The sequence below is a fragment of the Tetrao urogallus genome (genome assembly GCF_951394365.1).
Source record: "Tetrao urogallus genome assembly, chromosome: 1".
Classification (NCBI taxonomy): domain Eukaryota; kingdom Metazoa; phylum Chordata; class Aves; order Galliformes; family Phasianidae; genus Tetrao; species Tetrao urogallus.
The window spans coordinates 114,756,369-114,783,747 of record NC_136813.1 but is presented as its reverse complement, the minus strand read 5'-3'; the positions used below and the strand labels follow the sequence as shown (position 1 = coordinate 114,783,747).

General features: G+C 48.4%; 2 protein-coding genes across 2 annotated transcripts in view; both read left to right on the top strand.

The window, feature by feature from the left end:
• Positions 1–10,473, top strand: part of FSTL1 (follistatin like 1) — a gene marked incomplete at both ends in the record, with an annotated part of 60,126 nt that extends 49,653 nt beyond the window's left edge. Inside the window, 8 exons of the mRNA XM_079550029.1 lie at positions 642–771; positions 1,824–1,856; positions 3,399–3,529; positions 6,186–6,304; positions 7,103–7,215; positions 8,398–8,508; positions 10,067–10,164; positions 10,429–10,473. Of these exons, the coding sequence (XP_079406155.1) occupies positions 642–771; positions 1,824–1,856; positions 3,399–3,529; positions 6,186–6,304; positions 7,103–7,215; positions 8,398–8,508; positions 10,067–10,164; positions 10,429–10,473 (780 nt within the window). The remainder of the gene's footprint in view (positions 1–641; positions 772–1,823; positions 1,857–3,398; positions 3,530–6,185; positions 6,305–7,102; positions 7,216–8,397; positions 8,509–10,066; positions 10,165–10,428) is intronic.
• A 5,210-nt stretch (positions 10,474–15,683) lies between these two features.
• On the top strand, positions 15,684–26,837 carry LRRC58 (leucine rich repeat containing 58; the record flags this gene model as incomplete). Its single annotated transcript, XM_079549389.1, has 4 exons — positions 15,684–16,177; positions 23,600–23,728; positions 24,991–25,268; positions 26,629–26,837. The coding sequence occupies 4 exons, from the start codon at positions 15,684–15,686 to the stop codon at positions 26,835–26,837; spliced, it is 1,110 nt and encodes a 369-aa protein (XP_079405515.1).
• Positions 26,838–27,379: the final 542 nt, after the last annotated feature.

Below are 27,379 nucleotides of genomic sequence, written 5' to 3'. Positions count from 1 at the left end.
GCTCTGCTCCATGTTTTCTAACTGCTCCTGCCTGGCTCCTGGGATTGGGCTCTCTGCTCCTACCTCCCTCTCAGCCCACAACTCAGACACAGCCAGCCTGGGCTCTGGGAAGAGAATTGGTCCCTTAGCAGGTAGGGAGACTGTTGACTGGTCAGGCTTGGCCAGGCTGAATGATGCAGGAGAAAGAAGCTTGCACCTTGCTTGGTGGCACTGGTGAGCTCTCACTTTTCTGTAGGTTGAGCTGTCTGCTGCTGGCTGGCAACGTGGTCTAAATTCAGATGCTGAAAGGTGGAGCAGATCCTACAGAGAGCTGTAGCAGAGCTGAGCAAGCAGAGGGGCAAACCTGGAGACGGACACATTCACTGCACATAGAGCTGCAGCTGTAGGACTGCATTCAGTGTATATACCAAGTTTTGATTTTTCTGCTGTGCTCCACTTCCCGGATAGTCCTGCGGTGATGTTGCTGACTGGGGATGGGATGCAGGGAAGCCTTTGAATCCACATCTACAGTCTAATCCATGTGGCTTTTCCTGGGGAGACAGTGAGAGGCTTTTTGGGCTGGGCTGAACCTGGGATGTGCCCCCTCCTCATTGCTGCCCCCAAGAGGCAGGTAAAAGCTCTCATCTCTGGCTTTCTCACAGCAATGCAAACCTCACAAGAGGCCTGTGTGTGGTAGCAATGGCAAGACGTACCTGAACCATTGTGAGCTGCACCGAGATGCCTGCCTCACTGGCTCCAAGATCCAAGTGGATTACGATGGCCATTGTAAAGGTAACCCTGTGCCCAGGAGCAGCAAGGAACAGCTATTCTAAAGGGCAGAGAGCTGAGAGCGTTGTGTGATAACAGGGCAAGGCAGAGGCCTTGCCAACCAGGACCCTGTTCCGAAACTGCCAGCCAAGGTAAACAGGGCAAGCCTGGAAAACATACCCAGGTTCAACTGATACCAAATCACCAGGCACAGTTGTTATGATGAACTAGGTCTGAGCTGAGCCATGACATCGGGTCAGTATCAGATGTGGTGGTGGTAACCAGGGTCCATAGATCAGAATTTCCAGGCAAGTCCATAGAGATAACAAGGTGAGAAGGTAGTCCCAAGATGAGGGCAAGGATCAACAAAATCTGTGGCCAAATAAAGGAATGCTGGCAGCAGAGCTGGGGGCGGACATATCTACAACATAATCTCAGACAAGGACAAGGAACTAAGGGATAGAATCATCATATTTTGAGTTGGAAGGGACAAGAATCACCAATTCCAACTCTTGACCCCACACAGCACCACACGAAATCGAAACCCTACCTCTGAAAGCTGTGTCCAAACACTCCTTGCTCTCTGGCACTTGGTGCTGTGCCCACTGCCCTGGGCAGGCTGTTCCATGCCCAGCGCCCTGTGGTGCAGCCCCTGTCCCTCACCCCCAGCTGCCCTCCCCTGACAGCTCCATGCCGTTCCCTCGGGCCCTGTCGCTGTCACACAGAGCAGAGCTCAGCGCTGCCCCTCCGCTCCCTGTGAGGAGCTGCAGCTGCCATCAGGCCTCCCCTCAGCTCCTCTGCTCTGCGCTGAGCACACACGGGACCTCAGCTGCTTCTCACACAATTTATCCTTCAGAACCATTACCATCTTTGTAACCCTTATTCATGATGAAAAGTCACAGCCTTCCTCCCCTCATATAACAGTTGCTCCAGTACCTTCATAATCTCTGTGTTCCTCTTGTTTCCAAAAGCTCCCATGTTCATCTGCTCTTACCCAAATGGCACTCAGGATAGGAAGAAGTTCATAATTTTTCATGTTGAATCAGAAATGTTCTTTTCTGTCTTTCCCTTAACAGAGAAGAAGTCTGAGAAACCAGCTGCGAGTCCAGGTAAGAAGCCATCTCCTTGTCTGGCTGGAATCTGTGTGTATTTGGGAAGAGAACTGGCTCTGAGTACCTCTTCACTGTCTGTAGCAGAGCCTGAGATGATAGATGAGCAGAAATAAGAGGGCTCGGGTCCTCGCTCTTGGGTACCTGTTTGGTCCTTACTCTCAGGGACCTTTTTAGTCCTCACTCTTGGGTACTCCTGGACCCCTAACTGCGCTGAAGAGTCTTAGGGACTCTGGGAGCATACAAGGTGAAGTGTGAATTTGCCCCTAGGGACACAAGTTGTGTTCATCATCCAGACTGAGGAACGAGATACATAGTTCCTTAGGGATCAAAGATTCAGGAATTGTGCTACTGTCCTCCCCAGCTCCAGGAGCACTCTTATAAAAGGAAGCTTTGTTTCAGGAGCAGGTAACTGACGGGCCCAGTGGCAGAGGGGCAGCACTGCATAATGAACGGGATATTGTTGGGGAATCAGGAGGTGTAACTGAACCACCACCCATCAGCTGTCTGGTTCCCTGTGCCTGATTTCTCTCCTTATCTCTTGCTTGTGTACCTAGACTATAGATTTTGGGGCCATGACCTGTGCTCCACCAAGGGATCCTTTTCCTATCCATGGCTTATCAATCCTGGAGCTGTAAAATCATCAACATCAGCTTCCTAGGAGAAATAAAAGCAAACCCTCATACAAGCCTAAGGCAAAGGACTGTGTCAGAACCTAGCCATCACCTCAGTTTTAAGGTGCTCAAAATTAAACACCACAAACACAAAATTAAACACATACCCTGTGGGTTTTTGTTTTTATTGGTCCATCCAGTTGTGATTGTAGTCACTGGATTCATAAGGAAATCATGAGTGCATGTAAGTGGCATGAGTGCACAGAGATTCCCCTTGTCTCTCCATTGACCTCTGGACAGGTGTGACAGTGCAAATAAGATGGATGATCTTTCAATTTTGCTTCTGAATACCACGTTTGTAACTAGCATACAAAACGATACCTGTGACTGGAGAGCTCTGAGAAAAAAACACAACTTGACCCCCTGTAATTTACAGTGGACAAGCCAGGATTTTGAAGAAGCAACATCTCCTGAGACATAGGCCCTAAAATTCAAGATTTGGGAAGAGCATAGGTGAAGGCTCACTGAGTCTGGTCTTTGATGTTGGAGATGAATAGGGTTTTAGTATCTGAGGGCTCATGGCTGAGTGCTTGGCATCGAAAAACCCAGGGACAATGACCAGAGCCAGTCATTTGCATTCCTCCCTCAATCTGGGATGAGTCAGCTGGTCCTAGGTTCCATACCTCAGGTATCATGTACTGGAAGGCAGCTTGGCAGGAGTGTCGTTTTCGGGCTTTGCCACATGGTGTCACCCACAGCCCATCCACCGTTCAGCACATGGCAGCCCTGCTTTAATCTGGCCACAGATCATCTTCAAGGGGCCTGCAGACTGCCATCAGGACTGTCTGCTTGGCTTTTATTTCTCGTAATCTCTCTATGATATCCCTGCCAACATTGTTGCTCTTATCCTCGCTTTCTCTCCCGACAGTTGTCTGTTACCAGTCGGACAGAGATGAGCTTCGTCGCCGTGTCATCCAGTGGCTGGAAGCAGAAATTATCCCAGACGGCTGGTTTTCCAAGGGCAGCAACTATAGTGAAGTCCTGGACAAGTACTTCAAGGCAAGTAGAGCCTGCCATTTCTTGACCTGTCATTGTAAAGCAGCAGTGCTGCCATGAAAGAAGCTGGAGTATTGAGATGTGCCTGATGACACAGGAGCCAGAGAGGCCTGCTGTGTCCTACATTGTGCTCCCTGCAGCAGCTACTGACAAATCCACTAGCACATGACCTGGAGCACCTCTGTCTTCTGTTGTCCAGTGTGTCCCAGGAAAAGGAACATGGATAGGCCCAGTATGCCCATAGTAAGAGACAGAAGAACTGATCGTAGAGGCAAAGGACTGCCAGAGGAGGAAAGATGAGTGCTGGGAGTGCTGGCAATACAGATACAAGGAGCAGGGAGCTGTGGCAATGCTGCTGATCCTTTGTTCCTGAGAGCCTCAAGGCCACATTGAGGTGGAAATAAGGGGTGCTTGGGGGCTTCAAGGGGAATATGTGCCTGTGTGGATTGTGGCCCAGTTGTGGCAGGGAGCTGGTGGTTTCCTGGTGCTCTGCAGGGAGATGGAACTGCCTGTGAGCCCCCAGCAATAATGCTTCCCTGTCAACCTCACCCTATCCCCACCCCTTTTATAACCCATAGATCACACGCTTCTGCCATGCTCCTGCCGCATGCACTGCTGCCTCCCTCCCCCTCACACCCGGCTCCTGATAAAGACTTCAAAGCATTCAAGATGGAGCTGGAGGAGCAGGTGGGGAAAGGGGGAGAGTGTTTAAATCATAAGCTGTTGACAGTGAGAGATTAATGGTGCCTGACAGGAGTTAGCGCTGCAAGCAAATTTGCCATGGCAATGGCACCCCCTGGTGAGGCAGAGGAGCCAGTCCTCGCACTACAGAGAGAATCTTCACCTTTGTAGCCATTAATTCTACCCCTTCTGTGGAAACTCACTTGAAGCCACTGCTTCAGGCACCCTGCGGGCGTCTGCCAGCACCCTGGCATGCCCTCACACACGTGCTGTCCTCAACCTCTATTGCAGGGGACCTGCTCAGGCCACGGGGTTTGTCTATACACATGAGCCAGCCCTGGGCTTGCTCCACTGCTGTGCACAACCCACTCATCCTCTGTCAGCCACCCGCTGCTGAAAACCCACAGCTCAGAGGCAGACAGCTTCACGTTCCCTTATTTTCCGCCTTTTTGTGGAGCAGTGATCCCAGGCACAAGGGGGCAAAAGTTTCCATGACAAAGCCGTGCCATTTCCTGGACCAAGTTTCCTTCTCTGTCAGAAGGTAATCCTCCATGTCAACAGCCAAGTAGCTTTGAAATACATTTAAAGCAGAATTCAAGGCTTGGAGCAAGTCAGAGATATCCAAGTAATGCAGGCTAAATGAACTCACGCGCACACAGATTTGTTTCGCCTGAGCTGCCTGCCTCGCCCAGCCCACAGCTCCCCGCGCTGCCCCGCAAATGGCCTGACTCCTGCCCTGCAGGCAGTAAACACTGCAGGCAAGGAGGAGGTGAAGGTTTTCCCTTTTCTCCTTGACCAGAGGAGCTTGCAGATGTGGCATGTTGCTCTCTCCCTTCTGGAATCGTGCGTTGTGTGAGTCACTGGGATGTGGGTCAAACACCAGGCAGGCCTTGGCCTTGAAGGACCCTGCATTAGAGATTAGACCAATAGTGAGAAACTGTCGTGGCTTAGAGTGTCTCTTGGGGATCAGGTAAATGCATACTGTCTTCTTGAAAGCCAAGCAAACTACCTTAACCCAGTTTGGGTCATTAAGAGAGCCGTGGCCACTTTCAAAATAAACAGGGAGAAAGGCTTCAACATCTTGCAGAAGCTGAAATATATTAGTGGGGCAGTTATATACACGCTTCAGCACAGGCGGATATTTTCCTAGCCCTACATGCTTCTGCTGAACCAGAGATAGCAGCAGACAGTGTTTGAGCATTCCTGGAAGCCCTACTCAGGGAGGTACAGTGACCTGCCCTAAGTCATATGGCGGAGGCTGACCAGCATCTCGTGCAGGAGTCTGCCTGCAGGATTCATTTTCCCTTCACTGCAATGCAGCTGTCTCTGAGGGGGCCCAGCAGTTCCTGCTGCATGCCCCACGCTGTGATATGACATCTCCAAACAGGGATGCAGAATACAATTACTGTAGTGGGAGTACAGCCAGGACATTGGGGCTAAAAATCCTGCCCGTCAGTGCCAGGAGTCCTGTCAGGACCCTATGAAGCTGGTGGCAAGGTGTTTAGCTGTTGCATTAAATTGTTCCTTCTTTGGGATCAGCAGAAAATTGCTTCCTGTGATTTTCCCTTTTGTCACTGTCACAGTCCGTATGCAGCTTTGGATTTACACATGTTGGAAAGCTGACACCTTCTTTAGCACAACTGGTCTGCTTTAAGGCAGGAGGCATATAAGAAAGCTGGGAGCTGGCTGGAACAAAGAGAAAGAATGGGGTTAGAGCCATAAATCAAGCAACAGGAGGTGAATGAGAGGCAGTGTAGCTTACCAGCGAGCAGGAAGCTAGAGCCAGGTCTCCCATTTCTGATGCTAGTGTGGATATGTTGTTTTTCTCTGAGCCTCTGTTCTTTGTGAAAAACAGGGATGATGCAACCCACTTCATTAGTGCTTCAAAAATGCTAATTACCTATGGAAGAGCAATAAGGAAGGGGTACTTTGAGTTGGCAGATGAGACCCTCTCACATCTTTCCATCTTTCCCTACAGAACTTTGATGATGGTGATTCTCGCCTGGACTCTACCGAATTCCTGAAGTTTGTGGAGCAGAATGAGACTGCTGTCAATATCACAACCTACGTGGACCAGGAGACCAACAAGCTGCTCAGGTGGGCAATGGGCAGGATGCCAGAAGGACAGGACCAGATATGCTAAAAAGAGGGGATGAAAAAAAACAAACGTGGAAAATAGCAGGTAGAAAAACAGAATCAGCAAATCTAACTGTATATGAAATGGCTTCTCACTTAATTAGACATGAATGCCACCAAAAGGAGCAGTCCTACCCTTAGCCTTCAGGTTGGGCCATACATTCCAACTCTCTTTTGCACTGGACTTAATAGTTTTGAAGCCAGGAGGTGAGTTGGATGAGAGAAAATTTGTCTTTTTTATTTCCTAGTGATTTGGCTTTTCCATGCTTGCCTCTTGACTGATAGCTATATCCAGAGCAAGGAAGATGGTGGGAGAACAGAGTTCATAGAGAGCCCGTAATTAGAACTGGTGCAACCATCACATGAAATCATAGTTCAGAACTTTCCCTTTTTCTGTGCCCCTGCGTGCAAGACGATGACTGCTTGTGATTGAACTGTGCTTTCATCTGTACTTGTGTGACAGCATGTAGATGTCAGCAGGGTGCTATTCCTGCTACCTGATTTGTTCTGAATACCAGCCCCTGCACACCTCAGGAGCCATGAGAAAGGTGTCTGTTTTTCTTCTGTTTACACCAGGGAGATTTTCTTGCAGAAGACATTTGTTCCTGGCATCTCAGAACCTTCCTAGTTGTTACTAGTTCAACTCATCCATACTCTGAGGCCAGTGACTGGTTGAACTTGTGTGTACTCCAAAGCCAGTAGAGGAAGGAATGACTTGGTACAGCCCTGTGCAGAACATGCCTCTGTGTTTCCTTTTAGGGGACTCTGCATAGATGCCCTCATCGAGCTGTCAGATGAAAACGCTGACTGGAAGCTCAGCTTCAATGAATTTCTCAAGTGCCTCAGCCCATCCTTTAATCCACCGGAGAAAAGTAGGAATTCCTCAGTTGTATTGGGGAACTAGTGGGGGTCCCGGTAAGGGAACAGAGAAAAGGGACCAGTTTGAGCCAGCCATTGGATGCTGTAACTCCATTCCCAGAGATAATGTTGATATGTGCCCTACCTGCTATCCCACAGCACCCCTTGTTCTCCCATCCCTAAATTGTCAAACATACTGCTGTTTCCCCCAGAGCGCCCAGAGCTCATGTGATTTAAAAGGTTTGGATTTTAGAAGCAGGGACGTAGGTCAAATGGATAAGGTATGCTTTGATCGTCAAGGCATGTATTTAACAGCACGGATATGAATCATGTGAAGAGTTAATGTCTGGATAACTTAGAAAAGTTGGACCAGAACAAAGTCCTGCTGTGCTCTGCCTTTCACACAGAAACCCTCCCTGACGAGCGTCTCAAAGTTCGCTATCCTTCCAAATCCTGCTCAGTGCTACGTGGAATCAGCTTAGTGTTCTGCTGACCAGGCGTGCCAAGCCATTCATCTAATCATCTCCTCAGGGGGTGCTTTCGCCTGCTGGTCCAAAGGTGCTGGATTTACATCCACTGCAGTGACACCAAGCTACCAAGCTGTGCTTCCTAGGGGATATTCAGTAGGAAACCAGAGATGCCGTCTCTATCCCTGAGGGCATGGTTTTCACTGAACCACCACAATTAAGTGCTTTGAGGATTATAGTTATATGGTTATATAATAGAGAAGAAATGTGAACTAAAATGAGAGAGCTTTTCTTATTTCCTTCCTTTCTTAGGGCTACAGCAAACACACACGCTTTCTCCAGCAACTACCCCGTTGGAACAGGGATTCGTTTCACAGTAACCAAAACTTTCACTTTGGGTGCTCTCTTCTGCATATAGCAGGTCAGGACATTTAAGCAAATCCAATATCAAGATCTCATTTGGGATTGAGAACTTGAAATGTGTGCTTTTGAGGAAACAAAGCAAAGTGTATGACTTTCCCAAATAATTGTTTTGGAGCTAATTTCACACACGTGAATTCAATGTGAATATTTCTGTCGTAGTGGTCCACCTGAAATCTTTGGTAGATTGGTGGCCTCTTCCAAAGGTATCTCCCAGCTTCTCTTTGAGAGTGAGATTGTACCTCCTCTCTCTAATTATCTCCTGGATATGTAAGGTACAACTATTATCCCTGTTCTGTGCTTTTCTAGAGTGTGCCCTGGAAGACGAAACCTACGAGGATGGAGCAGAGACCCAGGTGGAGTGCAACCGCTGCGTCTGTGCCTGTGGGAACTGGGTGTGCACTGCAATGACATGTGAAGGTCTGTATGCTTTCCAGAGGATGATTGTATTTGGTTTTGTGTAAAGGGATTTTTATTTTCCAGCTTTGTAGGGGCTCGCTAATGTTCTTTGTTACCTTCTCTGTTGGTGGTTCTCCCATCATCCTTTGCTCCAAGATGGCCAGACCCATATTGGTTCTGTTCTAGAGATCAGAAAGTGTGTAACTGAGTTGGGAACAATGGTATTGGGCTTTGTAGGTTGAGCTTGATATCATGAAAATTCAGCAGCAGATATTCCAGACCAGAGCTGCTTTGCATCCTGCTGGCTTGGGGCGTGCACAAACCAAGTAGATTCCTGTCTGCAACCTTATGTGTGGGTGTGAGCAGGGCAGCTGTATCCTATATGTATCCTCACTGTATTTATATTTATAGTACCTGAAAAACAGGAGTCATGCCCCAGGAATGGATAAATGAGACTTAATCCAGTGATGTCAGAAAAGCGCTTTAGCTTCTTGCATTAAGAACTGTAAAGCAGAAGAATTGTGACAGAGATGAAGGGAGGTAGTGTTTGTAGTAAAGGCAGGGTTGTTGGTCTATCTGTTCTTCACCTGGAGGGCTGTTTTTAAAAGTTCACAATGAAGTTCACCATCTCAGCACTGCACTGCATTTTTCTGGCCTTCTTCCCCAGAAACCGAAGTTTTGTATGAGCTTTGTTTGCAGTGCTGTGCTGGAGTTGTCAGCAGCACGTTCAGATCTATAGCCAGCCAGAATCTCATAGCTTGGGCAGGAGAGGAGAGAGGAAAACAGCATCGGGTTTGTATGTGCAGTGTTTCTTTCATGTTTTTCTGTTAGTCTGCAGCGCAAGCTTTGGGATTCTCTCAGCTTGGACTAGGCTGCTGCAGCAGGAATTCACCTCAGAAAATGTAACTGTTTTACTTCATAGAGTTGCCTGCGGAGCTGTGAGAGGTTAAGCAACCAAATGAGAGACTCTTTTCTGCTGCCCAGAAACAATCTTCAAAGTTGCAGTGTTACACCCAGTGTTGATGCCTACCTAATTCCTTGCATCCATGACAGAAGCACACAGTTGGCAGCAATTTTTTCACTTTCTGCCTGTGTCAGAGCAGTAGAAGGGTCAGAGGTTATTGTTAGACAGATAATGAAACCAAGGAATCAGATCAGATACATCAGCAAGATGCATCTCCACTAAGCAAAATTACCTTTTCATTAAGCACCATTGTACTTGTGTAGCACTGAGCTTCTATGTATTCCCTACAAGAAGCCAAAATGTTTGAGTTTATTAGAGGTGCTACTTTTTAAATAACAGCAGAGGAGAGCAGAGTGCAGCCTCTTTCTTATCACGTTGTTATCATGGTGTAGGTCAATAGGGGGACAGTCTAGAAGCCCAGGTTCTGAAGTCCAAGGTAGCCACACACCGATTTTCTTTCAAGGAAGATCTGGCCAGACTATGTAAAGCCTCACTAAACTTGAGGTGTGCTATGGCCTGAGGCATACTCTTGCTGGTCTGCTTCTTTTTGTTTTCCATGGTTCTGTCCATGAAATTTGCATTTGTGATAAAACTGAATTCCATTTCTGTTTGCAGGGAAGAATGAGAAGATGACTGCTCACAGACAACAGCCTGGTCAAGACTTGACTGAGGAGGAGCTAGCTAGATATGTTCAAGAGCTGCAAAAGCATCAGGTTAGTATGAGGCTGGGAAGATTGATCTGCTTACAAATGTCTCTCCTTGTTTGAGGTATTCCCTCTGCTTCTGCCATGTGGAGGCTTCTGTTAGATGGAGGAACTCGGCAAGGAGACATCTTAGTTGTCTGAGGGAAGAGATACAAGCGTGGGGCTTAGAGGAGTATAACAGTGTTGTCACTGCTCATGGATGGACCAAAGAATGTCAGGGCACTGCCAAACCATGTCAGTGCAAAGCTTCACTTTTGTGCTTTCTTTCTTCAGGAGACGGCTGAGAAGACCAAGAAGATGAGCACCAAGGAGATGTAAGGGGCCTCCATATCGGAGGAGCCCAGGAGGATGGGCCCAACCTGCTGCCCTGTCCTCCAGTTCTGATCTCAATATGCACAAGTGTCCGCTACAGTTGCCCAGTCACAGATATTTACATTGTATAGCAATGGGTTATTTGTTTTGTAATACACAGAGAATGGGGCCAGGAAAGGGGAGCAGAGCCCACCAGGTCAGGGAGCTTCGTTGCTGGGGCCTTGGAAGGCTGGGGGGAAGCTACAGCAGTCCCTGGGACACTTCCACAGTGGTTTCTCACAGGAGCTAATGGGGATTTCTTGTTCCCCTAGATCTGGGGAAAGGATGGAGGTCAGTGCTGGATAGAAGAGGGGGGTCTTCAATTCACAGTTGTCAGCACCAGCACAGGCCTGGCAGTTTTTTGGCTGAGCATATGTGCTGCAGGGCATAATTAGCAAAGGGCATTGCCCCGCTTACCCTCCACTTTGATTTGAGCTCCTCAAAGCTGGTCAGCCTCATGTGACACCTGGAAGTCATGGTGCCATGCTGCTGGCAGGAGTCCAGCACATTCCTCCTTACTTTCCACCAGACTGTCCCCAGCAGCTCCTCCAGTACATTGTGGGCTACAACACAACACAGTTCCTTTTGACCTCATCTCACTCTTGACTCTCCTTGCCCCCTCCTTAAAGGTGCTATCATATTTTTTCTTATCACATTCACATGCTGACTCCCCTTTTTGTTTTGTTTTTTATTACTTTATTTCCTATGGTAGTGATTCAGCATTTGTATGTTTTGTAGTTCTAGATCTTTTACAAAAACCCAGCCTGTGGGTTTTTGTTAGTGACAGTGCTGTAATGCCCCGTGCACAATTTGTATCACACTGCACTCAAGTCACCACAAGCAAGCAACTTGTGAGCCCTACGCTACAGGGTATTTCTCACTTGGGCATTGCAGCGTCCCTCAATGAGCAAAGAGGCAGGGCTGGATGTAATTTCTGCTAGACACAGGTTGACACTGCAGCTTTCTTTGGCTTTTGCTCCCCTGGCTAGCACTGACCGCGTGCCCAGAGTCTTAAAGTGCCCAGAGGGACCTAGGGTAGTCTAGAGACAGAGGGACGAGGCATGCCATTAGTAGGTTAACTGCATAGAAAACTGTTCAATTGAAGTTTGAGCTGTTAGCCATCGTCTTGGGTTTTCCATCTCCCTCTGGGATAAGGCAGAAGCATTCATCTTTAATTCCAGTGTGTGTTCAGGGTCAGGGCTAGAACCCTTCTTACTGACACAGTTTTCAGTGTCTCTGATCAGACCATTTTTTACTACCTTTTGCGGATCATTTTCAAATATCTTGTTTCTCAGAGCATTGGTCCTAGTTAAAAATGAACAGCTGTTTTGTTGACAGTCACCTCTCTAGCCTCACACCCAGCTGATTTTCTCCTGCAGTTGTCTAGTGTACTTCATATACTTACACACGTAAGCATCCTCTGTCCACATTCCCTTCATGTCCCTGCTGTGCATCCCAAGCAGTGGCACATCCCTGAATCAAGAGGACTGCCTGTGACTTCTATCTTCCTGTTTCTGAACAACTTCAGCAATTGTTGCCAGGTGTCTTGCAGTCCATAGTGCTTACTGAAGCGAAACTCAGCCTGCATCAGCAGAAGCACGTTCTGCTTGAGAGGAGATCAGCAGGGCTTGCATCTCCACCTTTCCTTGCTGGCACAGTGTTTTCCTTGAAGAAGAAGACTGAGTTGGTGTCTTGCAAACGTAGGAAAAGAAGAGAGCTTGATCTCTCCTGTGGTCTCTCCTGAGAACCATGATTAATCAAAGTTGTCTGGTCTTTGAGCTGTGTCCTTGATGTTAATCCAGAGGATTTCCATTGACTGATGCAGTGCCACATCTGCTGTGGGAATCATAACTTACTGTGCCACGTTTGGATGTTTGGGCACAGTAAGTGCAGAATGGGGCTGGTTCTTGCAGGGGTTCTTCTCTCATGAAGATCCAGATTTGAGAAGCTAGGACCTGTGATTTGAGTGGATGAGTCCTTAGGAGCTGCAAATAATGCAGGACTACACTGCGAGTCACTGTGTTCTGGTGGCCCTGAAGGAGATGTTTGGTGGAACAGGAGTACTCATTAGACATCTCCTAGCTCCTCCCTTAGAGAGGGACAAAGCAGCATCATGTGCTGGATCTGGAGTCACAGGAACATAGTTAATAAATGTTTTGCTTTATTCTGCCCCAACTCATGCCTCCCAGCTCACTACCTTGCAGCTTGGATCATTGAAGTGCCTTAGAAAAAAAACACAACAGCTTGCCTTAAAGGCTTTCCCTGGATGGGAAGAACATCTCATTGTCCAGGCAGGAAGATCTCCAACTGGGAGAAGCAAAGCATGGTGCAGGAGACATGTATGCAGAAAGGCTTCTGTAGGCTTGATTCTCCAGTCCCTTTCCTGCTTCCTGCAGATGTTGCAGTCTGTGAGGATGCCTGCTGGGGTAGGCTGGGGAGTTGCATGCTAGCAGTCAAGATTCACAGAGCTTGCACTTGGACTGAGGCCAGGGGTTGGCTGCTCCTTCAGGCAAGGCAAGCTAAGCTCTCTTAACAAGCCATGTAACATAGCCTAGGACAGTGTGGTGTCGGGGTGCAGTGAATGTGCCCCTATGGAAAGAAGTGCTACCAGGGTAGCTTTTCCCTCCTTGTACCCCCAGAGGGAATATGTGACTGTGGAGAATGATGGTGGTTGGAAAGGCTGACTGGTAACCACATGAGACACCTGCCTTGGATATCCTTGGAGATTCTCATCTGGCCTACTCACAACAGGTAGGGGGGTCAACTGTCATCTGCAGGGTGACTTGGCTGTTGAGGAAGGGAGTGCTGAGTTCCAGGTGTTGCCCTCTGGGACAGTTGCTGTAGAGACTGCAAGTGGCAGGGAAGGCACTATTTTAAAAAAACAAATTTAAGCAACAAACAAACAAGTCCTACTCTTCCCTCTATATTCCCTCCTGTATGTGTGTGACGTTTATCAGTATTCTGTAGGTTTCCTTAGTGCACTTATTTTACTTGATTTTGTAATATTTTGAAGCGGGGGCGGGGGGTTGGATATTACTGCCAAATAAAATTTAAAAAAGAACACTTGTTTGATTTTTTACCTCAATTCCTCATTTTCGTCTCCCAAAACCAACCAACCAAACAAAAAACAGCTGCCTTTCGCACATCCTGTGGTGGCATTTGTACACAGATCTCCATGCATTTGATAAATGTAAGATGCAAACCCTCTGTGGTTTCCAGCTGGTGAAACTGTAAAGAGAAGTGGGAAGCCGCAACCACAAGCTAAGCCAGTGGCAGAGGCACTGCCTGCAGCCACAACTACCTCCCAGCCGTGCACTTTGAGCAATGGGATTTGTAATCAATTCAGAATTCTTTTTGCTCCCCTAGCAGCTGCCCACCTGTTATGTGTTCAAGTTCTTTACTATGAGAGTGGTGAGGTGCTGGAACAGACTCCCAGAGAGGTTGTGGATGCCCCATCCCTGGAGGTGTTCAAGGCCAGGTTGGATGGGGCCCTGGGCAGCCTGGTCTAGATTAAACGGGGAGGTTGGTGGCCCTGCCTGTGGCAGGGGGGTTGGAGATTCATGATCCTTGAGGTCCCTTCCAACCTGGGCCATTCTGTCATTCTGTGATTCTCTGTTTGTACCGCACAGTGCACAGTGTCAGATCAGGGTTCTGCCCTCTGTGGACTTGATATCTCCTGCTTCATGCAGGCAGGTATATCAGGGAGTGTTCCAGGGGAAAAGACTGGTGTTACAGCAGATCACAAGGTGAAGGTGAGTTAGGGTCATGCTGCTGAGAGAGAGCAAAACGCACCTGGAAGCATGCAGGGACACAGGCCATAAAGCTTGGTGCAATAACTCTGTCCATGAGGCATTGGAGAGGTCTCAGAACCTTCTGATTTGGGCAGTGCATTTCACAAAACAGACGGACCAAGTGGAAAACTCAGAAGTAATAATAATGAGTAAAAGTATTGTAAACTTGTCTTACAAGGACGGATCAGAAGCCTTGGGCTAGTTAAGAAGCACTGAACTAGTCAAGAAGAAAAGCTCACAATGTTTGTCTTTGGTTAGGTTCTGCTCTTTTCACACTGTACCAAATAATGCTCACAGGGCATCCTTATTCTATGAGCTGCTCTGCACGCTGTCTTAGTGCTGACATTCACTGGGCATTCAGTGCTCAGCTTAGATAGTCTATTAGTCTATTTTTATCTATTATTTTTATATTATATTATTTTATATATTATATTTATTTATATATATTATTTATTATATTTATATTATTTTTATCTATTATTTTATCTATTATTAGTCTATAGTTAGATAGGTCTATTTTCTGACTTTAATCTCTGCTTCTAGAACTCCCAGGATTTTAAGGTGGACGAGAAGGAAGTGTCTGCTACAAATCTAGCTAGATTCTACTATAAATACTTTGCCATGTGCAACACGCATGCTTAGCAAGGCTAAGTGATTTTGGCTGTGGAAGGGATGAAGAACAAGAAGCCTGTTGCCCACCTCTAGCAGAAGCCTGGCAAGCTCTGAGCTGCTGTTTTAGGCAGTAAACCACATATGAGTATTGGTGAGTAACTGTACTGCGTGGCTACGTGCACTTCATCACATTGCAGTTGAGCTTCAAACAAACTGAAAATGGGAATCTCATGTTGCTCGTGCATGTAATACGTGGTACCAGCCGGCTCAGTTCGGTATCACTCTGTAACCTGGCATTTCTACAGACGGAAGCCTCGTGGGTTAAGCCCTGCTAACGAACTAGGAGTAAAGCTGCGCTATAAGGCGCAGGCGAGGGCATCCCTGAAGATACAAAAACACCATGCGGACGCGGTTCCTAGACAAGGCGCTCCGTGCCTGGCCGGTCGGGGGGACGCTGCAACGATGCCTGGGCTGTAGCGAAGGGCTTGTAACGCCGTCCCTCGGCGCTAACGGCATCCCACCCCGCACGCCTCTCCTCGGGCGCTCCTCCCTCGCATGCTCGCTCCGGGCCGGCGGCAGGGTCTCCGCCTCCCCTGCGGCGGCCGGCGGAAGCCCCGAAACATGAATACGAACGCTCTGGCCCCTTCGGCCTCGGTCGCCACTCCCCCCTCAGCGGGCGGCGGGCCCGGGATCGAGCACGGCCTTAGAGAGTGGCGGTGCTATTCAGGTTCCTGGGCGGACGGAGCGGAGGGGCGCTCGGGGACGGCGAGCGGGATGGCGGCGGCGGGCGGTGCGGCCGCGGAGCCGCAGCTGGAGCCGCCTCGGCGGGGCCCGGCGGAGGGCGAGGAGGCGGCGGCGGCCGAGCTGGCTGCCGAGCTGGCGGCGCGGCGCAGCGCGGAGGCGCGACGGCTGGTGCTGTCGCCGCGGCGGCTGTGGGGCCCGCTGCCCGCCGGGCTGTCGCAGTGGTTCCCGGCGCTGGAGGTGCTGGACGTGAGCGGGACGGGGCTGGCGGAGCTGGGCGAGGAGCTGCTGGCCCTACCGCGCCTGCACACGTTGCTGGCCAAGAACAACCGGCTGGGCGGGCCCGGCTCGCTGCCCAAGGCGCTGGGGCAGGCCCCGCTGAGCCGCTCCCTGCGCGTCCTCAACCTCAGCGGCAACCGCTTCGCCGAGCTGCCGCCCGCCTTGCTGGGCCTCCGGGGGTTGCAGAGCCTCAGCCTCGGCGGCAACCGCCTGCACGGCATCCCGCCCGACATCCAGGAGCTCCGCAGGTGAGCGGCCGCGGCCCCGGAGCGGCGCGGGCGGTGGGCTCGGCTGTCCTCGGGCACCTCTGCGCCTCGTGTCGCCGTGCTGTGCCGTGCTCTGCCGTGCTTTCGCTGTTCCGCAGCCCTTCGAAGCCCCGGCCTTCGGTGCGGGCCACACTGATGGCAGTGTGGTTGGTACGAGCTCCGTGTTTTGGTTTTAATACCTCCGGGGGAGAGAGAAGCCGAGCCTCAGGTCTGGTGTAGCTCATGGCTGATGGGCAGCGCGGGAGGATGAAGATCTGATTGTGGCTTATGCAAATGCCAGGGCCTCTTTGCTGATGCAGCAGCAGTCTCATTAGGGTGCTTACTTGTGTTTTGGTATTATTTCTCTCCACCCATCTAATTTGTATGGATCTGATGGGTCTGAAGCGTAGAGCCTAGGGCTGTGCCTCGGGGTCATGGCACATCTGGTGCCGGGGCCTGATCAGACCGCTGCAGGCCAGTGACGCAGAGATTGAGGGCTGAATCATGGTAACCGAGAACATTTTTAGGGTGGGAAGAGATCTTATGTAGCGTCCATGTGGTATTTATTGGCTGCCTGTGTTGACCTGGGACGGGTGCCTCTGAGGCCTGCCACAAGCTGCGGGCAGTGTTCTGACTCGTCGGTGTCATGCGGGCACCTCAGTGAGTTCTGCTGGTCTTCAGGGCCTCAGACCAACCCTGTGCTTTTCGAGACTGACCTCTCCTCACCCTGGCCCTTTGCTGAGCCTTGCTGGAAGCAGCCTCTCTCTGACGCAAGTTCCAGCAACCTTGACCCTACAAGACTGGGTTCATCCTGGTGGCTCAGCAGAGCGGAAGCTTGAGTGCATGGGGTGCTACATCCCACAGTTGTAGCTGAGCATAGTAGAGCTACTGGAACGCTGGAGGGAAATGGTTTTGTCCGCTGCAACATAATGCAGTTTGGTATGGCACAACGTGCTCTTGTTGAGGAGCAGTGCTAAGCTGGGATTGAGAAGTGCTTTGATGCATTTTGAGTTGGACTACATCCTGGGTTGGGGTTGGCGCATCGAGGGGGAGTCTCAGGTTTTTAGCTCTTCAGGAGCCATTGCTTCAGGGGCAGCAGAGAACATGAGCACAGCAGCACCACCTGCGTAGGAAAGGAGGCCGATGTCAGAGATGACCTGTGTTGCCTCCAATAGCATCCATGGTAGCTGACTGGGTTGTGCTTGGAATCCGGTTGTGACTACCTCTGAGGCAGAGGCTTCTGCTGCCCCTTGCATGCTCTCAACTGTGGATATGGTTCTCTGTCTCATTTGATTTTTCTTCTAACAAAACAAGCCTCCAGCCCGGTTTTTGTCACGCAGCTGACCCCAGGAAAGCACCTGGCTGCGTCACACACACAGCATGTGGTGCCCCAGCGGACTGTGCTCTGTGCAACATTGCTGTCAAGCTACCGCTACTTTCTTCCTCTAGCCTGCCCTGAAGCAGGATTCCTGTTTGTCCTGTCCTGTGGATTTTCTTTCACTGGTCATGCATGAGCCCCAGACTGACAATTCTGAGAGGGCAAATGCGGACAAAGCTATTGAGCTGTGGGTTTATCGTTGCAAAGTGATGCGTCAGGTAGAAAAACTAAACTAGACCCAGCTTGTGTCTGCCTCCTGTGTAATCGCCGTTAACTTGTTGAACTTCTGCTAATGTGTCACTGTAATAAAATTGAACTTTAGCTCAAGATAGTAAACCCCTGCTCCTCCAGGATTGTCAGCTTCTTCGCCATCAGCAACCCTTCTGCATTTGGGACTGCTTGAATAACAAAAAGGAGGAGCACACTTACTTGCCAGAGCTGGAAAAAGCAGTACTTCGTAATTTAATATTCCTCTGCAGGGGATCCTGAATGGGATCACTGGAGCCAGGTAGCTGGTGACCTAACGTCCTTATCAAAAAGGGAATAGAGAGAGAAGCTGCTGTCAGATTCACCTGCCAATGAGAGAGGTGTCGGTGAAGGGAGCATGCCTGGCATTGAAGTAGGTAAAGCAAACCTGAGGAGGAGCAGAGCAGGACTGGCTGCTGTGGGATGGAGGAGTCTGCTAGTTTCTGAATTCCAGCAGGGGCCTGGCATAGGAACTAATCACACAGCTCAAGCTACAAGATGTCCATCTCACTGCTGCTGGCAAACTAAGGCATTGACTCTTCTTCCATGTCCCACTTCCCATAAAATATTTTTTTTCCTCATGTCTCATGATCTCCAAGACCACAGAGAAAAGCAGGTAGCACTTTAACTGACATGTTCCTTCTGTTGGTACTGCAGTTCCCAGGGTTAGCAGTTCTCATCTGCTCCAGCCTCTGATTATAGAGCTGAGCTGAATTGCAGAGATCTAAAAATACTTCTCGTTTCAAGAGAACGTCCGGGCTTTGAATTTAAAAAAAAAAAATTCTTGTTAGCTAAGCCTCATGTCTTTCCTTTGCTCCACATGCAGTTTTTGAAGGGACGATGCATCAGTTTTAATGAAGATCAGGGATGCAGCAGGTAAGGAGTTTGTGTGGTGAGGCTGACAGAATGGAAAGCTCGCAGCTCTGACCTGCTGCAGGAGGAGAAATGAACTGGCAAAGTGCAAATGCAGAGGCTCTGGAGTGAGAGATGTGTCAGGTGATCTTACTCGCATGAAGGTAATAAACCCACAGCTTTGCAGCAAGCTGGTGTCAGGTCGTCTTAGCATGTTCCCTGGGACTTGGTGAGGTAATGAACTGTGATGGATGAGAACCACGGCCAGTCCTGCTGTCTTACTGCTTCCAGCCTCAGCCATCTGCCCTGTCCTTGTCCCCTGGGTGCTGCACAAGATCCTGCGTTGAAAGTGGGCAGTTTTCAGCTGATCGTGTTACCTCCTAGGCTGTTTCAGAAGGAGTGTCTGCCGATGTCCTTGTGTTTGAGGGTTCTAAAATGGGTGACCATGACTGCTGTAGTGATGGCAGCAGGGTGGTGCTGGTCATAGCAAGCCGACACCAAGGATAAAGCATTTGCTTCTTGTTTTCTGTCAGAGATGTTTAGAAAATGCAGTGCTGCTCTTTCCTACAGATTCCGTGATCTCTAGTCTGTGGTGATCTGGAACAGCCTTTTAAATTTCTGAGAAATAAATGTGAGCCCTACTGAGGGATTTTTCAATGGTATTATGGCTGAGCCAGCTCCTGCTGCCCCTAGATTCTGTCAGCAAGCAATGTGGGTACAGTGCAAGACTGCATTGTACAAGGATTGCAGCATTGTTTGTTGCTGTGAATTTAGGGTAGAAAGTGCACTAGCTGGTGAGAGCAACCCTTTTTGCATTGTTTTTGTGTTTGTTGCCCCAAAAAAGGTGAGTTTAATGTCAGTGGTTCTAAGCATCATCTCTTCTGCAGCTCTCCCTTCAGCATGGACCTTGCTGTGTTTGCAGTGTGAGATGGTCACATGTTCTGTCTCTGGCTTGGCTTGTAGCCCCAGCAGCTCCTCCGTGTGATGAGCATCACAGACATCTCACTGCTGCTGGTCCAGCTAGGGACACACGATGAACTGTCATGTAATATGGCTGGTGAGTTAGAAGTGCCATCATCTGCTTCTGCTGGGTTTGGACGAAATCTCTTTGGTGAGGCAGGCTGTCAGAGTGCAGCTCTGCTGCACTGTGGGTTGTGGTTTACTGGTGCACGTTGTCCTCGTGGCTGTGTGCTTTGGGGGGCGTGTTGCGCTTTAAAGGGAAGAATCCTTAGGAACTCAGTGAAATGCCTTTGCTCCCCTGAATCTCCTGATGTGAGTTTGAAATTCAGCGTTCCTCTTTCAGTTAATATCCGCGCGCATTGGAGCACCAGGAGCAAGCAGAAGACCGCAGAAAAGCAGCAGGCTCTTTCCAGGCATCTGCCGTATGTGTTCCTTTCCTTCTTGCTTAGAAACATGTAGCAAAGCCCAGTTATACAAAGACTGGGATCAAAGGCCTCGAGCTCATCACTGGATTCATCCGAGGTCTGTGTCAAGGCTTAGATGCAATGAAAACCAGAGTATTTGCTTTTATTCATGGCATGTATTAATCATGTCAGACAAGCATACACTTAAGAGTGGTTCTTACAGTGTGGGAAACACAGCAAATGAAGCTTTGATAAAGATACGGCGTTAGGAAATCTGCTTGCTGCCTCCCTTTTTCTTCCCCTCTTCAAACGTTTTGCAAATAGTTTTTAGACAACTGTTTGATCTTGAATTTGCATGTCAGCAAAGGCAGTGCTCTTCTCCCAGGAATTAACAAATCCGTAGAACAGGGTGAACAGGAGTGTACTGTGGGTTGCTTTTAAAATCCTCCCTTGCATGAGCCTCCAGCTGCTGTGGAAATTCCTTGCTAAAAAAATTTATCCTAAACAGACCTGGAGCTATTTCAGGGTCACTGTTTCTTTTTAGATTACCTATTTAGATGCATCTGTTTGATGTCGGCTGTTAAATGTTACCCAGAGAAGCATCTATGAGGAAACTGGATGGGTTGAAATTTTGTCCGTCTTCTGTACAACAAAACGTTTTCCCCTTGAAGTGTGATGTGGAAGTGTTATGGGAATTGACAGGGCATTTAAAAATAGCTCTTGTGCTTTGAGTGGGCTCTTCGTAGTTACCGAGTGTTTGGGTTTGTTTTGTGGTACAGGACAACCTGGAAACATCAAGACATATTCCAGCAGGCACGTGCAGTCTTTTGGCATCTTGTACGTATGCTTTGTTGCCACCACCTGAGCCGCTTCATGGCTGTGAGCTTTGCCCCACTCCCTTCCTATATGTAAGAGGACTTACATACATCTGGCTTTTCTAAGTTCCTAGGCTGGCTTTTGGAAATAGAGAAAAAATTGCTCTCTCCCTCTGTGTGTGCGTTGATGCAAGAGACCTTAGCTGGCCGGCCCTGTGATCGTGCAGGTTAATGCTCCTCAGAAAATCTGGGTCTGGTCTGGTTGTGAAAGGTTATGAACCAGGTTTGAGAGGTTACTTAGCGCAGCCACCAAGCTATGGTCCTCCTATGGAAAGCTGTGACAAACACGTGTTGCTTTATTGCAGGCTGTTCCACAAGCTGCTGGTTGTGGCACGGTTAGGGGTTTGCTACCCGGGTGCTCTGCAGCCAGACAAGCTCCCTGACCTCGTCTCCTTGCTCCAAAAGGGACAGCTCTTATTGTGGCCAGCCACTGTGTCACTGCACTGCTCAGCCTGGTCAGGCATGCCTCCTCGAGCAGGGCTGCTGGAGAGCCAGCATTGCCGTAGCCTCCAGGTTGGGGCTTAGTGCAGTGTGGAGTGAGAACAGGAGTAGGTGAGCAGCAACCCGTGACCTGTGGTGTGGTCAGCCTAATTCTAATTACAAAACGCTTGTGTCTCTTTGAAATCCTGGTCTGGGTCGTGGTGAGCTTTGCTCAAACAGTTCTTTTGACTTGATTTGGCTTCAGAAATGGCTGTTAGGAATTCCTCGGTCTTACTCAGCCAAGATGAGAGACTGAATCCTTCCTAGTGAGGAAAAAGTAATCTCAGAACTGACCTACTTCATGCCTTAAATGTATGGGATAAATTCCAAATTGTAAGCACGAGACTAGTCCCAGTTACTAATCTGCAGACCTCTGAAAAGTGATCCAGAAGGTAGGTAAAAGGAGAACAGTTTTTCAGAAGCCCTCTGCTGCCAGTGAAAGACTATTTGGTGAATTCTTAGCAACACTTTGTAGCCTGGTGCTGGGGCTTTGTATCTTAGCTAGTCACAGTGCCCTCATTACGCAGCCCTTAAAAAGAATGGACTTGAAAGCTCTAAGTCTGTTGGCAGTGTTTTGCACGCTAAGTACGTGCAGTAAGCTGATCTCGAAATGTGTTTTATGGCTTGAAAGGGATTTTGAAAACGTTTACTGCATATTTTGCTTCCCTTTTTCCCTTCCCCAGTAGAATGAGTTTGTAGTGGTTGTGTCTTCAAGCACAGAGGACAAAGAGTTAATTATTCACTTTTCCTAGGACATAGAGACCTGTACACATCTAAAGCTTATTTAAACATTGAAATCCACATTACTGAAATTCCCTTGCCCAACACTTTTCAACATGAGCTCCGGCAATGGCACAGAGTTAAAATATGCAAAGGAACTGTACTGTCAGCAGTTAATGCCTAATGAGGCCCAAGCAGCCTAAGTCCACCTTGGGAAACAATGGAGGCTGGAGGAATTTTGGTTGAAATTCCTTTGTTAGGGGATCAAAATTTAATTAAACATGTTCTCCCCTTGTACTATCTGCACAACAGCCTCCCTCCTGCCCCCCCTCCACCCCCACCTACAGGTTGTCCACGTTGAAGAGAGGCTATTCTTGAATGGCGTCTGGTTTTGCTCTGCATGTTCCCTTGCATGTTGAGCATAGCCTCCACAAATGCTGTCCCACTTGATCTCTTAGGTGAAGCAAGATTCATTCCTTTGTTTCAGATGGTCAGGTTCAGTTTAAGGCTTAGAAGTGGCTTTGTTTTGTAGCTGCTTTGTCATAGCTGAGCGTGTACCACAATTTGTGGTGGGGTCCCTTCCCAGCCAGAGAAGCTGAGTCTTCCTCTATTTCTCTTGCACATGGCTGAGAACGGGTGAGGAAGACTCTCTGACTCCATTCCATGGGGCCTTGCACAGATTGTATGGAAGAGAAGTCAATGATTAGTTGCTGTCTAACATCTTCTGTCCAGAAAGGGCGGAGGCACATGGTGAATAATGGATAAACTCCACTTGCTTGGAGGATTCTGCTCAGTCCCGTCTCCCATCTGCTGAGTTTTGGCAAGGAGGTGTTTTTATTATTTAGACTCAAGCTGCAGCTAGTACAGCTGGTGTCCCTGGTAGCTTTGGGCTCCGTGACATGGGTGTACTGAAATCAGTCTGCTTGACATGTGTGCGTGCGTGCGTGACTGTAGTGTACCCTGTGCTCTTGCAGCTGGAGTGCTGTGGGTAAGTGAGTTGTATCAGAGTGGGATGGGATGCGTCTGACTTCTTCTGAAAGTCGGCAGTTAGACACCGAGGAGTCAGATGGCATCGCAGTGTGACCAGCCCTCACGCAGGGCCAGTACCAGTGGACTTTTTCAGGGGGAGCCACTTTGCTTTACTCCTGTTGAAACTGAGAACTCGTGCTGGCAGCAGCAGGAGCTGTGTCAGTGGTGCAGACTGAGTGTAGGTTGCTCCTCCTTGGAAGGGCGAGCAGGAGCTTTGCGTATGGAGCTGATGTCTTGTGCCTGTCTGCAGATGTAACGGTTGCTGTGGGTGTCTGGACTTAAAGCTCAACCTTATCTGTTGCAAAACAGCAGCTCTATTGTAATTGTGATGTGTAACAGTTTCTTCTTTCCCCTCAGCAAATTATTTCACACTTAGTCAGCTGTAAGTTCTCTTTAAGAAATGCGTGAGATGGGAAGACCTGCTGTTAAATGAGGCTGGAAATGACCTTAATGAAATAATGCAGTGCTTTCTCTTTTTCAGTTTGGAGTTTCTGTACCTTGGAGGGAATTTCATTACTTCAATTCCACCTGAGTTAGCAAACCTGCCTTCTCTGAGCTCTCTAGTGCTATGTGACAACAAGATTCAGAGCATTCCACCTCAGCTGGCACAGTGAGTATTTACTGTCATCAGCCAACAGCTGCAATTAACCCTTTGAACTCCTCCTTCTGCTTTTGTGGGTAAAAGCAAGTGGGAGGACCTATTTGTCCTTCAGTGTCAACGTGGAGATCCTTAGTGCTGCAGGCAGACTGCAAAGGTACAATGTGGAAATCTCAATCAAAGTGTTGTGGAAAAGAAATCGCCAACTGTACACTGCTAAGTGAACCTATAGATTTGTGCAGGGAACTCTGAGGAGTACCTGGGCAACTGAGAATAAATAGCTGCCATGCTGCTGTGTTCTTAGCGATGAATGCTTGATTTGTTTTGTTTTAGCCAAAGCCTTCCTTTGTTTGCCTTTATTCTGTACCATCCCTTGTGTTCCCTTGGCATTTCTTGTTCTGCGATCTGAGAAAGTTTTAGCATTCATTAAATCCTACAACACAATCCTAGAGAATGAGATAGTGCTTTATTAAGTCTTGCATAATGGGGAGAAGAGGACACTTCAAATGCTGTATGGATAGTCTAAGATGGGAGGTGAAAAATTCAGTGTGTAGTTGTAACCCCAGAAGCAGATGGATGGCAGCATGGAGTTTTCTCAATTGGAATTTGATGGCTTATTGGGATTATTCTTGATGTACAACGCTTAATGACTCCAGGTGTCTTGTAACTTGTACTAACTTGAGAGTATCCCTGGACATTGTGCTGAAACATGCCTTCTGAAAGCCAGGGTACTCTTGTCACCCAAGCAGACACTAGCCTGGCCTGACCTTGCTAAGTTTTTAAGATCTGGTGTATCACAGCACAGGATGATGCAGCTGCAAGCAATGAAAACGTGGGGCTTCACAGAACTGGCTGCCTACCAGCATTCATCTTTAATGCATGAGGGAGAGCAGGTGACTTATTCAAAATATTGCACGGTACCATTTTTGGTGCATGCACTGGGTACAAGGAAAAATTATCTCCTGCTGAAAGCAGCCAGTCTCTATACTTCTACTTTTTTAGTGGATGGGGGGACTGTGGGCTGTGTACTGAGAGGCACACAGCATATGGAAGACTTTCTTCAGCAGGCATTCAAGAGCTGAGCCAAGCTTTCTAGAGCATTGTGAGTGCTGGAGCAGCAGCATCACCTTTAGCATGAATTTATGCTTTAGAAAGAAGAAAATCCAAAGGGAAGAAACTGTCAGGAGGGAGGACAGTAATCAGATCTGTATGTAATGCAGGTGTGGAATGACTTTTCTTGCACATCCTGACTGCGTTTCCATCTCCATCCTTAGGCTGCATTCCCTGCGTTCCCTCAGCCTGCACAATAACCTGCTGACTTACCTCCCTCGAGAGATTCTTAACCTGGTTCACCTGGAGGAGCTGAGTTTGCGAGGGAACCCGCTGGTGGTTCGCTTCGTCCGCGACCTGACCTACAACCCCCCAAGCCTTCAGGAATTGGCAGGACGCACAATTAAAACTCGCAATGTTCCCTACGCTCCCAGTGATCTCCCGGAGAATCTTGTCCGCTATCTGAGCTTGGCCAGCAACTGTCCCAACCCTAAATGTGGGGGTAAGTTTACCTTCGCTGCTCTGTTGCTTGCTTTTACCTGATGGGTTTTCTTTCCCCCTGACTTGCCACATCTCTCATAGCTCAGCCAGTCTAGATATGCTGTCACATCAAATTCATTGGCTCTAGCTCTCCTGAAACATGTCTTGAGGGATCCTGATTCACTCACTCTTCTTAGGAATGGCGTTTAAAGTTCTAGCACTGGTTTACTACAATTACATGGAAATGTCAGACAGTGTTTCCGTTGGAGCATCGACAGCTCATCCCAGCACTCCACTGTGCTTTTATGTTCTGAATTTTCTGACCCTTCTGCTCTAAAATAACTCAGTCTGAGTAACTGACAGGAGAACTTTGGCAAACTTCTAAAATTGGGCTGCTGAACAGCAAGCTTCCTTTCCAGGCAGAAAAAAAGGGGAGCTGTAGTGCTTGGTGGTTAACAAGAGCATCTTTTTAGCTCTTGCTTGGATAGTAGTACCAGTATGAAGAGGACTTGTTGATAAGCCCGAAATCCTTGGGCTTAATTTGGCTTAATGCCTAAGCTTTATTCAGAGTAAATGATCTGTGCATTTAGCCTTGAGAAGATTAAGGAAAATCATTAATACACACCTTGCAGTCATTGTGCAGTTTGTTATCTTATCTCCACGTGGGACAATATCAAAACAGGTTCAGTAAGAAACGATGAAGGGCTGCAGCTCGTGTGTTGGAAGAGAAATAAATATTTCCTTTTTTAGAGCTTTGAACGGGCCTAGAATAACAGTGGATTGGTTTTCCTCTTTTCTTGCTTTTCCTCATGAATTAGCATAGCACTGCAGTGTTGCTGTGACACTGCAGGAGAAAAGATTGCTCCATACCAGCCAGGACTTGAAAGACTGCTGGAAACTTCTGAAAATGTCAGTGTCTAAAATCACTCTCTGTGACAGGAAGGGAAGGTAATTGTGCATTACAGCAATGCTGTTGCCATGGCAAACAGCATCCAAACTCAGCGTGGTGACTTCACTCAGGCAGAATAGAAGTGGAGCCATGAAAGAGAGATGGTCTATTTGTGGACACATTTTTGCTAGCTGGTAGAAGTGGCTTCACAGATTTGTAAACAGAGTGGGTGAATTAATTCAGCATTTAAGGAGAAGCTTGCAAATTCCCAGCCTGAGATTTTTACCAAGGAGAAATGCACCAAGGAGAGAAGTTCTGTGTTTCCATAGGTCCTCTGGTCCCTTCTTTCTCCAGTATCCCCTCCACTTCCACATCGAGTGCCGTGTTAAATCCTAACTTAAGCCATTTGGACTATGTGCAACAACCTCACGGAGCGCATGAATTACTCCTCACGCAGTCTCACATGTTGTTACTGTGCCCTCTGCCTTTACAGGTGTCTACTTTGACAGCTGTGTCAGACAAATCAAGTTTGTTGACTTCTGTGGGAAGTACCGCATCCCGCTGATGCACTACCTGTGCTCCCCGGAATGCTCCTCGCCCTGCAGCTCTGCCTCCCAGAGCTCCACTTCCCAGAGTGAGTCTGACTCCGAGGATGAAGCCAGCGTTGCTGCACGCAGGATGCAGAAAGTCCTTCTGGGATAACAGAGAACAAAACAAGAAGACAGGAAGGAAAAGTGTTTGAAAAATAATAATGGAACAGCAAAGCACGAGCCCTTGGCCAGAGGGGCTCACAAGAAACTTTCCTCGAGTCCTTGTAGAGGGCAGAGCACCTTAGCAAGCCCTGGCTTGCTTGCTGCAGCGCTACTTAGGAGAACTAACTCAGTGGATACTGCCTGTAGGGTACCTGGGGTTGTTAGAGATGTCTGCTGTCTGGGTGACCCCCTCGTGTGGGCTGGGGAGGGGCTTTGTCCTGACTGGCAGGTCAAGAAGCGTTTAATGTGTCACTTCACAGGACTTCAGTCTTCCTGCAGAGCAAAGGAGGCTGGCCAGATCCTTGAATACTGTCGTAAATTGGGAACAGGCTAATGATTCCACGTGGGTATGCGTGGATCCCAATGTTTTGTATAGCATTTTGATTCCTTTCTGTCTCCTTTGATTTCATTTACAGATCTTGAACCCATTCACCAAATATGAGAGTTGGGTTTTTGTTTTTTTGTTATTCTGGAGTAGATTTTCCAAACTGC